This window comes from Stegostoma tigrinum, chromosome 29 (genome assembly GCF_030684315.1).
Source record: "Stegostoma tigrinum isolate sSteTig4 chromosome 29, sSteTig4.hap1, whole genome shotgun sequence".
NCBI classification, from domain to species: Eukaryota; Metazoa; Chordata; class Chondrichthyes; order Orectolobiformes; family Stegostomatidae; genus Stegostoma; species Stegostoma tigrinum.
Window position 1 is genome coordinate 36,271,844 of NC_081382.1, and position 16,972 is coordinate 36,288,815.

The 16,972-nt window shown below is 40.5% G+C and overlaps 1 protein-coding gene across 2 annotated transcripts in view; it reads left to right on the forward strand.

The window, feature by feature from the left end:
- ccdc180 (coiled-coil domain containing 180) overlaps positions 1–16,972 on the forward strand; it is a 104,721-nt gene that overhangs the window by 39,821 nt on the left and 47,928 nt on the right. For both annotated transcript variants that reach the window (XM_048559078.2, XM_048559079.2), the window contains exons 15-20: positions 185–300; positions 2,178–2,304; positions 4,553–4,607; positions 7,231–7,346; positions 9,057–9,105; positions 12,568–12,725. In XM_048559078.2, coding sequence (XP_048415035.1) covers positions 185–300; positions 2,178–2,304; positions 4,553–4,607; positions 7,231–7,346; positions 9,057–9,105; positions 12,568–12,725 — 621 coding nt within the window. The remainder of the gene's footprint in view (positions 1–184; positions 301–2,177; positions 2,305–4,552; positions 4,608–7,230; positions 7,347–9,056; positions 9,106–12,567; positions 12,726–16,972) is intronic.

A 16,972-nucleotide genomic window follows, 5' to 3' on the forward strand; every position in this document is an offset into this window, starting at 1 on the left:
GACTGAATGTCAAACATTAAGTTTTTAAAGGGTTGTGTTGTAATATCTGTTGACTGTATTTAATTAGTATACTTTTTCTTATACTCCCCATGCAAAAAGAAAATTTGAAGATTTTCACGCCAAATATTTTATCTAGAAGTTCATGTGATTTGTGTTTCAATTAAACCTATAATTCTTCCACTAGATGAGGGAAGCCAATCTAGATATGCTCATTGACCAACTAAGACAGAGGAACTCAGAAGGAGAATTGAAATCAGACCTCAAAAAAGTCAAATGCCTGCTGGATGGGATTAAAAGAGGGCAAGTATTTCTATTTTGCAAAGTTCTTTTTAAATAAGTTTTCTTTGTTTCTCCTTTTGTTAGCTCTCTCAACCAGATTTGACATTCTTCACCTGAAATGGCAGGTTCTCAAACCATGCCAAGATCTCTGCCGGTTAGCCACTAGCTTTGCTACACAGAGAAAGTTGTGTTGACTTTCAAATTTTAGGATTCCTTCCTATCAATTGTTGTTTCTGACTGGCGTGACCAGTGTACAATGCCATAGCGGTCAGTTTCAAATAAATGACTACATTTTTGATGAGCAGGAAAGTTTAGATTAATCTTGGAGAATTATGAACCACATACTCCATTTGCTCACCAGGTCGGTGATGTTGGTATAGTGGTAATGTCACTGGACTAGTAATCCAGATGCCCAGGCTAATGCCCTTGGGGTAGGTGTTCAAATCCACCGCCAACAGGTGCTGGAATTTAGAGTTAAATAATAAATCTATAATATGAAGCTGGTCTCGGGAATGATGACCATGAGAACTGCTTGATTGTTTTAGAAATCCATTTGGTTCATTCATGTCCTTTAAGGAAGGAAATCTGTCAACTTTATCTGGGCTGATCTACATGTGTCTCCAGATTCAAAGCAATGTAGATGACTCTTAACTCCTTCTGTAATAACCAAGCAATCCACTCAGCTCAAGGGCATTTAAGGAGAGGCAACTAACACTGCCCTTGGCAGTGGCAATACCATCCCATGTAAGCAAAAAAAAACCAATATGTATATGCCATATTTCTGTAGGTGTTCTTTTTGAATTAAACAGGGCAGTCAGCTCCTTTATAAATTCCTAGACTCAGCATTAAGAATATATTTTTAACATGGTAGTAGCACAAATATGTTTTAATTGAGCCATAATGGTTGAGGGCACGTGTACTGGGAGAATGTGTGGTCCCATCTGCATTGGATTTGTAGCTTCAGGAAAACCGACTCCAGATAACTTGAGGCTGGGAAGTCAGAACTCAGGTCTGAAAAAAAAGTCATACAGGACTCAAAAAGTTAACTATGTTTCTCTCTGGACAGATGCTGCCAAACCTGAGTTTCTCCAGCACTCTGTTTGTTTCAAATTTCTGTCATCCTAAGAATTTTGCATTTATTAACCATTTCAGTCACTGTGTTGAAACTCGCTCTTTATTTTAGTTTGGGAAATTTTCTCCAGTTTGCACAGAGCCAGCCTCGTGAGTCTATCACACTGTTTTTCTGTTAGTTCCTGATTCCTCTTGCATTTTTACCCTTTCAATAACTAGATTGTGACTTACAATTTTTTTTTATTTGTAAATGCTGACCAATTCTATTTCCACCTGTCCTTCACTGACCAGTATGCTACCATTCCCCACTCTGGTCTTCCCAGCTCATGCCATGCCACTGCCAGTGTCCCACTTTGGACTTCCCAGCCCATGCCATTCCACTGCCAGGGGCCCACTCCACGCAGAAGCAAGAGTTATGCAACCTCCAACACCACGGGTTCATGTCTTATTAATTAGCCTAATGTGTGCCACTTTATCAGCCTTCTGAAATCTAAATATATAACATCACTGCTTCCCTTTTATATATCATTCTTGTTGTCTTCTCAAAAAACTCTGGTAAATTTGCCAGGCATGATTTCCCCTTCATGAAGTCATGGTGACTCTGTTTGACCATATTTGTATTTCATTAATTCTAATAAGTTCAAATATAACCAAACAGCTATTCTCTGATAAAACGTTACCAACCTAAAGCATTAACTCTATTTCTCTCCACTGATATTTCCTGTCCTGCTGAGTACTTCCAGCTCTTTCATTTATATTTCACATTTTCAGTATCTGGAGTATTTTGCTTTCACGTAATGCTCTGATTTGTTTTATTCTTTACACAGATATGAGGACTTTTACCAAAAGCAGATGGAAATTGTTAATAATTATCCTTCCACATCAGAAAAGGAGCTGCTCAGATTCAGTACCGCTATCAGTAAATGTTTTGATGTTATTGAAATCTACAAGCCGGTATGTGAACTCTTCAACCGTATAACACTGTAACAAAAGTAATAAGATATTTTGGGCAAATATTTTTTTCCATTTTATATTCTTTGACAAAAATTGATATGAGTATCAGGTGATATCACCTGCATTATACATCAGAATAGCAAAGGAAGAGGTATCATGTTTTCATAAATGATTTTCAAATCAAATATGTATCTTTTCCCTGCACATTTATTCACTTTCGTCTTGTTTCAGTAGTAGTTCTAGCAGGATACCTAAAATTCTATAAATACCATTCTGTAATTGACTTCTTGAGATGTGACAGATCTAACCTAAAATCAGATCAGCAAATGTGTACTGCAAGTCCATCAGCATTAGAAAGGTGTTGACATAAGTTAGCGTTTCACAGAGTCATAGAGATGTACAGCACGGAAACAGACTCATCGGTCCAACTTGTCCATAATAACTAGATATCCCAAATTAATCTAGTCCCATTTGCCAGCATTTGGCCCATGTTCCTGCAAACCCTTCCTATTCGTGTACCCTTCTAGATGCCTCTTAAATGTTGTAATTTAACCAGCCTCCACCAATTCCTCTGGCTGTTCCTTCCATACACGCACCATGCTCTGCATGAAAATGTTGCCACTTAGGTCCCTTTTAAATCTTTCACCTCTCACCTTAATCCTATGCCTTCTAGTTTTGGACCCCCCACCCCGGGGAAAAGACTTTGTCTGTTTCCCCTATCCATGCCCCTCATGGTTTTATAAACCTCTATGAGGCCACCCCTCAACCACCGATGCTGCAAGAAAAATAGCTCCAGCCTATTCTGCCTCTTCCTATAGCTCAAATCCTCCAACCCTGGCAATATCTTTGTAAACCATTTCTGAACCCTTTCATGTTTCAAGCATGTCAACAACACTCAGTTCTACCTCACCACAATCTCCTTGGCCCATGTTATCGTCCTCTGGTTTGTCACGCTGCTTTTTTGACATCCAATTTTGGATGAGCAGAGAGTTTCTACAAATAAAATTTGGGAAGAATGAAGCTGTTGGTATCTCGTGCCACAGACTCTCTTATCCACTCATAGTAACCACCTTAAGCTGATTTGAACCATTAGTAGCAAAAATAGAAATTACTGGAAAAGCTCAGCAGGTCTGGCAGCATCTAAGGAGAGAAATCAGCATTAATACTTTGGGTCCAGTGACCCTTCTTCAGAATTGATGGTAGCTGGCAAAATGTAGGTTTTTTTATAGAAGGTAGGGTGGGGGTGTGGATAAGGAGTAAACAATAGGTGGAGATAGAGCCCAAAGACAGTGAAGTACAGTTGGGCAGACAAAGGTGTAGATAACAGTCAGCCTAGGAGAAGGGGAGACAATGGCCCAGTGGTATTATCGCTGAACTGTTAATCCAGAGACCCATTAACATTCTGGGGACACAGGTTCAAATGCCGCCACAGCAAACGGTGGAATTTGAATTCAATAAATATCCGGAATTGCCTGTGAATCCATTATCATTTGTCAGGAAGAACCCCATCTGGTTCACTAATGTCCTTTAGGCAAGGAAACTGCCATCCTTATCAAGTCTGGTGTACATGTGACTCTAGACCCACAGCAATGTGGTTGACTCTTAACTGCTCTCTGGGTAATTAGGGATGGGCAATAAATGCTGCTTAGCCAGTGATGCCCTCATCCTGTGAATAAATAAAGGGAAAAAATGATTGGCTGCTTTTAGGGACTCTTACTGGCTACAGTGGGTAGTGTTTAATAGCATACCATGTGATAGCAAGGCCTGGTATGTAGGGTATGGGAGAAGGTGTCTCAAGTACTAAAACCATTGAACTTGATAACCTATGGCAGTCCTAGTCCATATTTTTGGAAAGTTAAAATCCCCTAGGTCTGCTGAGTATTCCAGAATCAAATTTTCAACACCTACAATATTTTCAATTTTTGTCATATGCCCGAGGATGTTGTGCAACATTCTACTATGCAACTAAAATTTGCTTAGTTTTCTGCTGATCAGTGAATTGAAAGTCCTACCGATTGCTCTGCACCCAATAAGACATGTCAGTACAAATAGATTTATAACTATAAGATCAAACTTCTGATGCTTGGTTTTCATTTTAGTCATTTTCAGACATTGTACTGCAAAATTGGATAGTTTAAAAACAGTAAGCAAGGCAACAGTGAATGACTTTAAACTGCACTATTTTTCTGTAATCAGTCTTGCAGTGTAAAACTGTGACCGAATAATATGCATTTTCATTGTTTTGTAGAACAAGCCGAAGATAATAATAGATGCTCCTTCAGAGGTAGCCTCTGCAGATGAAGGTATACTTGTTCATAAGACTAATTTAGAAATCTGTCAAGTTCAGATAGAGACATATGCCTTGATGTTAATAATGAATGTATTCTTACTTTCAAATTATAGCTTTCTGACTACCATTTTATTAAATATAGTTAAACTGTATCGGCTTAAATCCTGCAGTAAGGCGGTTGAAAAAATGTCATGCTAATTTGTTACTGTCTTCATGGAGAGTGTGTAATTTCAAGACATTAGCTATATTATAACCATGGTAGCTTTCAGAAGTAGTGACCAGTGTAAGCTAGCATCAGTTCTTTGATTTTTAAGTTTGCTGTGCAGATGTAAGTCAACCCTTTCGAAATGTCTTTGCTACATTAGACTGCAGGAGGAAATTCAATATAAATTATAAATAAAAAGGATTATTTTGAACTGCGCCAGCAAGATGTGAGTAAAAGCATCCAAAACTTCACAAACCAGTGAATTTTTAAAATAAGAATTTACACAAGTGGTAAGACAGTTGACAAAAATGTGCAGAAATTGAAATAGCTTCATATCAGGAAGACTGGAAGTGAGTCAGAGTCTTGCCAGTTCAGCCTGGATACAATGCATGACTCCACTGAAACATAGTGAAATAAAGCAATAACTGTTTTACAGAGCTTGGATTTGCTGGACAAATGTTTGACTTCAGATTATTAATTATTTTCCAAATTTTAATGCTTTCAAATGGAAGTCATAGAGCCATAGAGTAGTACAGCGTTGAAGCAGGCCCTTCGGCCCAAACTGGTCCATGCTGACTGTGGTGCCACTCAGCTGGTTCCAATTGCCCGCATTTGGTCCATGTCCCTCTAAACCGTTGTCATCCGTGCACCTATCCAAAAGTTTTTTTAAATGTTACTATTGTAGCCGCCTCAACTACTTTCTCTGGCAGTCCATTCCGTACACACACCACTCTCTGCATGAAGGAAGTGCCTTTCCATTCCTTCTTAAATCATTCCCCTCTCACCTTAAACCTATGCCCTCTAGTTTTCAACTCCACTTCCCTGGGTAAAAGACTGTATGCATTCATCCTATCTATGCTACTTATGATTTTATGCACCTCAGTAAGGTCATCCCTCATTCTCCTATGTTCCAGGGAATAAAGTCCTATCCTGGCCAACCTCTCCCCATAACTCAGGCCTACTAGTACTAGCAACATCCTTGTAAATCTTTGCACACTTTCCAGTTTAAACATGTCTTTCCTATAACAGAATGACCAAATCTGTACACAATACTCCAAGTGCGGCCTCACCAACTACAAGCCTCACCAACAACATATACAACTGTAATATAATGTCCCAACTCCGACACTCAGTGCCTCAACTGATGAAGACCAACATGCTAAATGCCTTCTTCACTACCCTGTCTACCAATGATGCTGCTTTCAATGAACTATATACTTGTGCTCCTAAGTCCCTCCGTTCCACAACATTCCTCAGGACACTATCATTTACCACATAAGTCCTATCTTGGTTTGACTTTCCAAAGAGCAACATCTCACACTTACTTGTGTTCAATTGCGTTTGCCAATCCTCAGCCCACTTCCCCATCTGATCAAGATCCCTCTGTAATTTTTCATAACCTTCTTCGCTTTCAACGACACCTCCTAATTTTGTATCATCCACAAACTTACTAGTCATGCCTTGCACATTCACATCCAAATCATTTTAGCAAATAACAAATAACAAAGGTCCCAAGCACTGATCCTTGTGGCGCACCACTTGTCACAGGCCTCCAGTGCGAGAAACAACTTTCAACAACCATCCTCTGCTTCCTATCATCCAGCCACGTTTGAATCCAATTAGATAGTTCTCCCCAGATCCCATGCGACCTAAACTTCATGACTAGCCAGCCGTGTGGGACCTTGCCAAAGGCTTTATTAAAGCCCATATGGACAACATCCACTTCTTTGCCATTATCTACCCTCTTGGTTAACTCTTCGAAAAACCCTAAAAGATTTGTCAGACATGACCTGCACTCAAATCCCTGCTGACTATCCCTAAATCAGACCTTGACTATTCAAATGTTGGTTGATCCTGTGTCTCTCCAACTTGCCTGCCACTGATATCAGGCTCACTGGCCTGTAGTTCCCTGGCTTGTCTTTGCTACCATTCTTAAGCAATGGAACAACATTAGCCAACCTCCAGTCTTCTGAAACTTCATCAGTGGCTTAAGATGAAGCAAAAATCTCAGCAAAGGCCTCTGCAATTTCTTCCCTAGCCTCCCACAATGTCTGATCAGGCCTAGGAGATTTATCCATCTTAATGCACTTTAAGGCTGCAAATACCTCCTCTTGTAATATGTATGCGGTCCAAAACATCCCCACTTGATTCCCTTATTTCCTTAGCATCCGTGATTCTCTCCTCAGTAAACACTTGCGATTCTCTTTAACATTATCTGCCAGACCCATCTCATACCCTCTTTTTGCTGTTATGATTTCCCTCTTTTAAGTGTTTTCCCTTGTTTTTTACAGTCATCTCGGGATTTTTGCAGTGTATTCCTTAAGAGACTATGCATGTGGAGCTTTCAATCTGCATAGCAGCTCCAGTGACCTGTCACAATGTTATTATTTATGTGCAAATGTTATTGGCCTTTTTATGGCTCTTATTGCAGTTGCCGTTACCCAATCTGAAATGAGCGAAGACATTCATGGAGATATTCCAGATGAAAGTGAAAGGAATGAAAGCACGAGGGAAGAAGCTTCAGATCTGTCAGTCACTCCTCATAGTGTAAGATTATGTGAAGACGAGAAGAGCCACTGTTAAACCAGATGGTCCTTTTTTGTGCTGGCGTCTTGGCTGTAAGCTGTTGTAACTATTCATGGGGCTGGATGTTTACATGTCTATGTTTACATAGACTTGACGCTGATTTCCACCCCTGTATGTAAACGAAGGCATGCCCCCATGAACTACCAGGCAATGAAATGGCTGTCAGCTCTCTCATCCCGCAGTGCTACCTAGAATGCTGGGCTCTCCTGGCATTCAGGTTACAATGGCAATTGTTAGTAGAGCCACCTTGACAGATGCTAGACTGGTAGTCCCCTATTAGGGCAGATAATGTACAATACTGGAGTGAAAAAGGCAGGGGAGAGGGTAGAAAAATGCAACCTTGGGGAGACCATGTTTGATGTCCTGTGATGAGCACAGGGAGGTACAATGAAAGCACCTCCTACCTTGCTTGTTTTACAAGATCAAACATTGAATGCAACTAGGCCCCACACTTAACATCATCATTCACTAGTCAGGGATAAAATCTCAGCAGTGTTGGGAGAAATCCCCTTAACAGAAAACAGCATATCAGCGGATGGGTCTTCCAATGCCCCTCACCTGCCTCCCAAGCCATCCCAGTGTGTTGGGGGAACATGGGGCTAGCAGAGACAAACATTCAACCATGTTGTGTTCTGCAGTTCCCACCTTTGTTTTTATTTATTCATGAGATTTATTGCCCATAACTGCCTAAGAGTAACCACATCACTGTTGATCTGGGTCACATTTAGGCCAGATCAGGCAAGGATGGCAGTTTCCTTCCCTAAAGGACATTTGCGACCCAGATAGGGGTTTTCCTGATAATCAACAATGGATGCATGGTCATCATTCAACTCTTAATTTAGTTGAATTCAAATTCCAACATCTGGCAGGATTCTGGGTCATTATTTGTGTCTCTGGATTAACAGTCCAGGGATAATACCACTAGGCCATCACCTCCCCATACCTGACAAGCATTCGCATGTCTCTAGTAGCAGTGCGGTTATTTACAATACATTTGCAGTTGCAAGAGACTGAACACATGCTACAATGATGAAAGCCAAAGTGAACTGAACCACAGCCATCACACTTGGGCTTGAAATAATTCTGTTTCTTATATACTTTTAAAATCATTCATTTTAAACAGTTGCCATCATCATGCAAAAATCTTGGCAAAATTTAATTTGCTTAGTCCCTAATGACATGAAAATTATCTTCCTATTTCATCATCAAATATTATTTTTCTCCCCAACCAAAGCCGTTTACCCAAAACTGTAACCTGACAGTACCTCTTTAAAGAGGACCCTTTTTAAAATTCATTTGTGGGATATGACACCACTAGCCAGGATAGTATTTATGGTCAGAGAGCGTTTGAGAGTCAACCTCATTCCTGTGCATCTGGAGTCACATATAAGCCAGGCCTAGTAAAGATAGCAAACTCCCTTCTAGAAAGGATGTTTGTGAACCAGATGGATTTTGTCTGGCAATCAGCAATGGTGTCACAGTCATTACTAGACTTAAAATTCCACATTTTTAAAATTAAATTCCTGGATCCCCAGAACATTATCTGGGCCTTTGGATTATTTGATCAAGTGATAATGCTGCTAGGTTATCGCGTTCCTAATATTACCTACTCTCCCATGATATCACAAATTTCATTGTAATATAAGTCACCGCCATTATCTACTCTTCTAGGAGGAAGGAGCAGAACTTTCAGGTCAAGAAACAAGCTCTCATATTCAAGGTGCGTATCTTAAACTGAAATAATTCTTATCACGAAACTTCTACACTGTTTAGACTTTAAGTAATAATAATAAATTCATATTTATTATTGTGCCTCAAATCATCCTTCAAACAATACTTGTTCCTTTCTGAATATGTGCAGAAGTAAATTAGACTCTTGATTTCCAATTTGAAAAAAGAATGTACTTCAGACCTCCTTTATTTTTCATTTCCTTTTGGATTTTTATTGGAATGAATATTTTTATGCAAATGAAATAAGTACTTCTTGCAAATTTTATGCAAGTTGGCATAATGAATGTACTGAAGCCAACAAGAGAGCTAAATTAGTCAACACATCTAACTTGAGCCAGTCACTGAAGCAGCCAAGTTTAATTACTGTTCAGTAGTGTTCACTCAATGTTTGCCTATCATTTGATCCCACAAATCATCCCATCGTCTCAAATTCATTCGCCAGAAAGTCAGAATGAGTGTTAAACTTATATTCTTAATGTAAAGTATCAAATATAGAGTATTAGCTTCTTTGTTTCACCCCATTTTCTTGATTGTTCATCTGAAAATGTTACCATTGCTGGTATCACATTCAAGCTTATATGCTACATGTCTGTAGGTTTGGACTGCTGGGATCACAGCCAGGTTTGGTCCAGTGTCTGACTGTGTCCACATGCAAAAATATCCCATCAAATGTCATTAGATTATATGTGTAGCAAAATACAGTGAAGAGTGGGAGATTCAATTAGTTGTTCAATGAGAAAGGTCGAGTTAATTAACTCATTGCAAAGGAGCTACTAGGGAGGAGATAAAAGAATTTCGCATTCAGTTTGAAACTGATGTAATTTAATCTAAACTGAGGCCTTCAATCTAAATAAAGAAAATTATGAGGGGGTAAATTAGTATTGGAAGATTGGGGAACTCCAATAAAGGGTATGAGCATAGACAATACCTAGTATTTAAAGAATTCATACTTGGTTTACAACAAATTTACATTCATTTGAGGCACAAAACCCCAGCAAGGCAACCCAGCCAATCATAGCGAAGGTAAAGACTGTATTTGATTCAAGGAAGGCTGTTATAAAGTTGCCAAGGTAGTAGTAAGCCTGAGGATTGGAAGCATTTTAGAATCCAGCTAAAAAGGACCACAACTGATAAAGAAGGACAAAATAGAATATGAAAATAACCTAGCTGGAAACATAAAAATGAACTGTAATAACAGCTACAGGAACGGTATATAAAAAGGAAAAGATTACCAAAGACAACTGTGGAACCACTATAAGCAGAAACAGGAGAACTGTTCAATGGGAATAAGGAAATAGCTAGGAAACTAAATTTATGTTCATTTTTGCTCCCAGGCCAGATGCGCAAAGACAGGAAACTTCCTTGCTCTGTGAACATGACCATTTAAAAGGGCTGACTGCACTCCTCATTTTTGGTTTGGGATGCAGGCGGGATTGGAAATATTATCCAGGTGACCTGAAAAGAGCTGAGGATGCTGTCAGTTGATGAGGAGGGCTAGATAGAAAGCCTGCTTTGATGCTGCAAATTCAGCTCCATCCATACCAACCAGTACCAGCAAATGTCCTCTGTTCATTGTGCCCATGGCCCGTTATGTTTCTCGTGCTACCCTATACTCCTCTATCTATTTTTTGCTGTGTTTCATAACCTTAAGACACTCCACCCATCCCCCATGTCCTCACACCAACTGCTACCCTTTAATTGCACCATGTCAACTTAGCATCAATGTCCGCCAACCAACAATTCCAGTGACTTCCCTTTCCCCCTTCACTTTTTTTTTATTCATTCATGGAATGACGGCATCTCTGGCTGGGCCAGCATTTATTATCCATCCCTAATTGCTGAGGTGGCAGTTGAGTCAACCACTTTGCTGTGGGCCTGAAGTCATGCGTAGGCCAGACCTTTGGTGAATCAGGTGGATTTTTCCGAAAATCAACAATTAATTTATAGTAATGATTAGACTCTTAATTCAAATTCCATTATCCATTGTGGCAGGATTCAAACCCAGATCCCCAGAACATTACTTGGGCCTCTGAATTAACAGTCCAGCAATAAAACCACTAAACCATTATCACCCACCTACTATTCAATTCACCTACCATTAGTTAATACGATGCACAGAGGAGAATAAAATAAAACTTTGCCACTTTACATCCAAATTACAGCCAACATTCTTCAGAAAAACACTCATTCTTGAATGCACATTTTGGTAATTCTTAACAGGTTTGACATGTCATTGCAGTTGAGACTTCTTAGCAAATATGACAGTTCTATGACTGCTTACCAGTTCTTGACAGCTCTGGGAATTGTTAATAGGTTTGTCACTTCTTTGATAACTTAATAGTTCTCCCTCCTCATACTTCCTTCCCCCACTCCAACCTCCCTCCCCAGCACCCCTCTCAAAGGTAACTGATCTCCCAAAGCCTTTCAAACCACCAAAAAGTATCTCACTGCGCTGTCTGTAAATATGTTCCAGGACCACATCCAATAGGGTACCTTACATCTTCATAGGAATCCATAGCATTCAAACTTACTCTCAACAGCCTAATGTGCAATCTCTTGGTTCTGTGTTACAAGAATTCAGTTCCAAAGTCGTGCATCAATGTAGCAACTGGAGATTTTAATTGGCCAGATGTCTCCATGAAACCCAGCCTGTCACCATCCCATCCTTTGGAAAATGGGAAATGCTGGGAGAGGAGGATTTGTGATTTTAGGCCATTCCTGCAATTTTGCCATTACTGACAGTCCATCTATCTTGCTATAAATTTGGGTCCTTATGGCCTTTGGCCTTTGTTTCAAGTAGATTTTAGGAGTAAAGATATATTAATGGCAATCACATGTGGTCTTTGAGAGACTATACTAGGAGCATTGTGTGCAGTTTTGGCCAGCTTACTAAAAGAAAGAAGTACATGCCATGAAGGGAATGCAACATCATTTCACCAAACTAATTCCTGAGAGGGCGGGACTAAATAGACTGCGCCTACTATATTCTCCAGCGTTTAGAAGGATGAGCGATAATCTCATTCAAACATGCAATATTCTTAGAAATCAACAACGTAGATGCAAAAAGGATGTTTTCCTTGGCAGGGAGTTAAGATGTAGAATGAGGTGGGAACAGACCCAAAATAAGAGGCAGACCATTTAGGATTAAGATGACAATAAATTTTATTCACTGAGAGAGTGGTAACAGTTTGCAATTCTCCACTCCAGAAGGGTGTGGAGGCTCAGTCATTGAGCATATTCAAGACAGAGATTGACATATTTCCATATATGAAACATATAAAATGTTTTAAGGGAACGTGTATGAAAGTGGCTTTGAGGTAGCTGATTAGACATGATCTAATTAAACAGTAGATCAGCCTTTAGAGGGTCAATGGATTTCTCCTGGTCCCTTTTCCTATGTTGCTGTGCAGATTTGTTTCTATTACCTCTTGTGTTTCTAACTCTGCTTTAGGCATCAGCATCGAAAGTATCTCCAAACAGGACGAAACTGAGGAAAGTAGAAATGCCAGCGATTGGTCAGACCAGGAGTTATCACGTTATACAAGCCAGCACTTATCTGAGGAAGCGTCTGAGGAGAAGATGGGGGCAATCTCCCCCAAGGAACAAAGTGTAAGATCAAAGAGAGCACTTGAATCATGAGTTTCTGGTATTACCCATTGGTATTTAATGTTCCTTAGATCCAAAATGTGAGCTGACTTTTATACTATATTCATAGCAGGGCAGCTTTGGTGCTGAATTAGCCTTCACAAGTACATTTATTGATGGGAATAAGTAATTGGAGACCTATTGTATTTCAATTCTACATGCAAGCTAGTGGAATTGCTTGTGTGACATACAGCCTGCACACTAAACTGAGGTTGCTTCCTAAATGAAATCCCTGCTCAGATTGAACGAGAGATTAAATATATTTTTTTCCACGCACTGTGACAGGTTGATGGAATAGGCTTCCAGCAAAACATTTAAAATGTAATAATTTTTTTTCAACCTTTGCAAGATACCTGCTTCACAGCAACGCTCTGGGTTATGGGATAGATATAGGCTTGTGATTTCTTTCAAGTTGCTCTTGCTACAGCTTCTGCTACACTGGCATAACTTCTTTGGAAGTGTGGCAGGAAACTTAATTGCACTTGCTCATAGATGTGATTTCAGATGAGTGTGAGGAGTTTTTTTGAGGTCGTGGGTCGACAGAGCACCTTGGTAGCTGTCAACCCATTGTGTTCTTTGAAGAGGATGTTTTCTACGTGGACATCTGGAAGTTCAATGTGTGTTCATACAAGAAACTGATTGAGATATCTTGGTCTCAGTGTCATACAGTTACAGAGTAATAGAGTCATACAGCACAGAAGCAGACCCTTCAGTCCAATTAGTCCATGCCGACCATTTTCCCGTATTAAACTAGTCCCGCCTACCTCTGATTGGTCCATATCCCTAGAAATCTTTCCTATGTATGAACTTATTGAAATGTCTTTTAAATGCTATAACTGTACCTGCATCCACCACTTTCTCTGGCTGTTCATTCCACACATGACCCACTCTCCATTTTAAAAACGTTGCTCCTCATGTCCGTTTTAAGTCCTTTCACCTTAAAAATATGCCCCCTAGTTTTGAACTCACTCTCCCTAGGGTAAAGTCTCTTGTCATTCACCTTATCTATGTCTTCATGATTTTTTAAACCTCAGTCAGGCCACCCTTCAAACGCCGAGGTTCCAGTGAAAAATGTCCCAGACTTTCCAGTCTATTTTTATATCTCAAAGCCCCCAAAGATAATCTTCAAGACTTCCTGAAGGATATCTACCATGTTTGTATGGTGGCTCCTGAGATAGGGTGAGCACTTGCACTCTGCGGTTGTGTAGACCTAGCAAGTGAAGCAATGCATGGTGTATTGGCATTGCTGCTTTAGATGGTACCGCCAAATTCTATATGACATTTACTCTTGTCTTGACCAATTAGCTCTGGTCCTCTGGAGGTGTTACCTGTTAGTCCATGTATGGTAAAATGTAATGCCAAACTATTAAGTGCCCAGAATATCAACTGATTTCCACATCTTACTATTCAACATTGCATTGCTGGAATTCACAGATGTACCACACTTAACCAGCCTCAGCAGTCCAGCATGTCTGTAAACACTCCGTTATGGCTTTTGACTTCCATTTCACCAGTGAGATGTCACAAATTGTACGCTGAAAACAAGATTGTGTTTCATCATATGGCTGAAGAAGCAGTTTCATTCTAATGTCAGGGTTAAGCATCCACCCAACAGCTCAAATTGTGTTTGTGGCCATCCAAGTCTCTCAGTCACCCACATACTGATCTCTGGCCCATGACATCACAACCATTCAGACTACATTAGCTGAAGCCATTGAGGTTAAACCCAATGTCAAGTTATGCCTTCTGCTCCAACTGGGTGAATGAAACTTTTTTCCAGTGTGTTTAGTATATATCCATTGAAGTCCTTAAGTGGGAGCAGCTCCAAGGAAATTAACAGCCAATATGGAGATGTCTACATTGGCCAAACTGCTGAGGCAGGAAAGTAAATGTGAAGGCTGACAGTGTGGGCTCAGATATGTGTTTCAGAATGCCTACTTAGAGAAGTTCAGAAAATCAGGGAATATATTCTGAAACTCTGCATAATTAATTTAGGGAAATTGGAGTAATGGGCAGAAACCTGTGGAGGTGAAAGGGTTTAAATGTAGAGCTGGCCAGTTGTTGCACGTTGCCCCTTTTCAAGAAGGTCTGCTGAATGCACTTGACAGGACAGTGGTGGTCTTCCCCAAAGATCAAAGACCCCAAGATGGAAGATCCACCACCAAGCATTGCTGGTCGTTCAGAGGCTGGTAGGTTTTCCATGCACTGTTGTGCCACCAGAAAGGCATGGAAAGCCTCAGGCATGCTGCTGGCCACCACAGGCCCCTCTTAAAAGAAAACCTACAAGGATATAACCACAGAGGAGAGGCAGGCAGGCAGGCTTTGTGACCCTCAGCAATCCGTTGCCTGGACCAGTTTATGGCCAACTTGTCCATAGGCACTGGAGCAGACCAATGAGAAGGTCTCTAAATTTGCTTGCCCCTCTCTGCGCCATGCTCCTATGTATAAAAATGTTTAATCAAACATCTCCAGCATCTGCAGTTCCCATTATCTTTAATCAAACTGTTTGAATGTAGAATGGCACATCTCTGTGACCATCACATCTCAAAATGGGACTTGAACCCAGTCCTTCTGCCCTCAGGTTGGTACACCACCAATATGCCACAAGAGCTCTCAAACATACAACCAAAAGCACTTGTGTATATATATCTTTTATATAGCACTTACATGCACAGCTGAATGTGTTCTTTTTCTCACCGCCTATATATGGGATCGCAAGTTAATTAATTCTGGCACCTGAATAAAATTAAAGACTGAATTGCAATATAATTAGAATTGTTTTTCTAATCTTGAAAACCTTTTAAAATGGTCACATGTTGTTGTAAAACTGATGCTTCAAGGCTATCTGCAGTGCAGCCTATTAGATATTTTTCAAAATGAAGTTCTGCCCACTCAATTCCATAATTGAGCAATCACCTTCTAGAGTTATGCCAGTACTTAATTGTTCTGCCCTTAATATATTTGCAAGGTCAGTGCCAGCACCTCCACATCAATATAATTATAGAAATCAGTAATAACATTAGAGGTTACAGCTTAAGCACTACCCTTGAAAGTAGTGAACTCGTTTATTATTATATAGCAGTGGTTCATGTTTATGAAGGATTTTCATCTAGAGTTTTTCCTCTCTGACTCCACTAATATTAACTCTTGGACAACTTCATACAGATTCAAGCCTCTTCAAGGGAGGTTTGCCAGTCTGTTCAAGTGTGGAAAACATCACTGCTGAACCTCTGGTGTGTGCACCTAAATAACCTTCTGCAGGAACTTGGGAAAGGTCAGGAGCAGTAGCTCAGCCTAACTTTCCCCTCTCTTAAATATTGGTGATGAGAACTGTTGTGGTCCATCTGATTTCCTACTGGTGCCTGCAAACATCTGATTGTTAAGCGAGCTAGTTGTTGTCACATAGGTATTTCTGGAGATTTCCTTGCATTATCTGATGAGTTGACCAACACATCCAACATTGCATCTCACACCAACTGGAAAGCAAAAAAATACTCATTATCCAATTGAATGATGCTTGACTATTACCCAAAAGTTCTTTCATTTTCCACTTTTGTTATTTTTATGCCTGGTTTTGGGATGCAGTGGGTGGAGGGCAAGAGCTGGTGTGGCTCTGCCCCTCCACCCACTGCATCCCAAAACCTATCCAGCCTGTCTCTGCCTCCCTAACCTGTTCTTCCTCTCACCCATCCCTTCCTCCCACTCCAAGCCGCACCTCCATCTCCTACCTACTAACCTCATCCCACCTCCTTGACCTGTCCGTCTTCCCTGGACTGACCTATCCCCTCCCCACCTCCCCACCTGTACTCTCCTCTCCACCTATCTTCTTTTCTCTCCATCTTCGGTCCGCCTCCCCCTCTCTTCCTATTTATTCCAGAACCCTCACCCCATCCCCCTCTCTGATGAAGGGTCTAGATCCGAAATGTCAGCTTTTGTGCTCCTGAGATGCTGCTTTGCCTGCTGTGTTCATCCAGCCTCACATTTTATTATCTTGGATTCTCCAGCACCTGCAGTTCCCATTATCACTGACAAAATAATCCGTCGTTTTTAATGTCCTCTTGAGTTTTCTCCAGGGTTGCACACAGCAGTATCTTGGAAATTCCCCAGTAATTGAACACTCAGGGCCAATCTGGAGAAGTGGCAACCCTACTATCAAGAGTTTTCATTTGACTGTGGAGTCTTATGTTGCAGTTTTAGTCATGTTTGGTCCT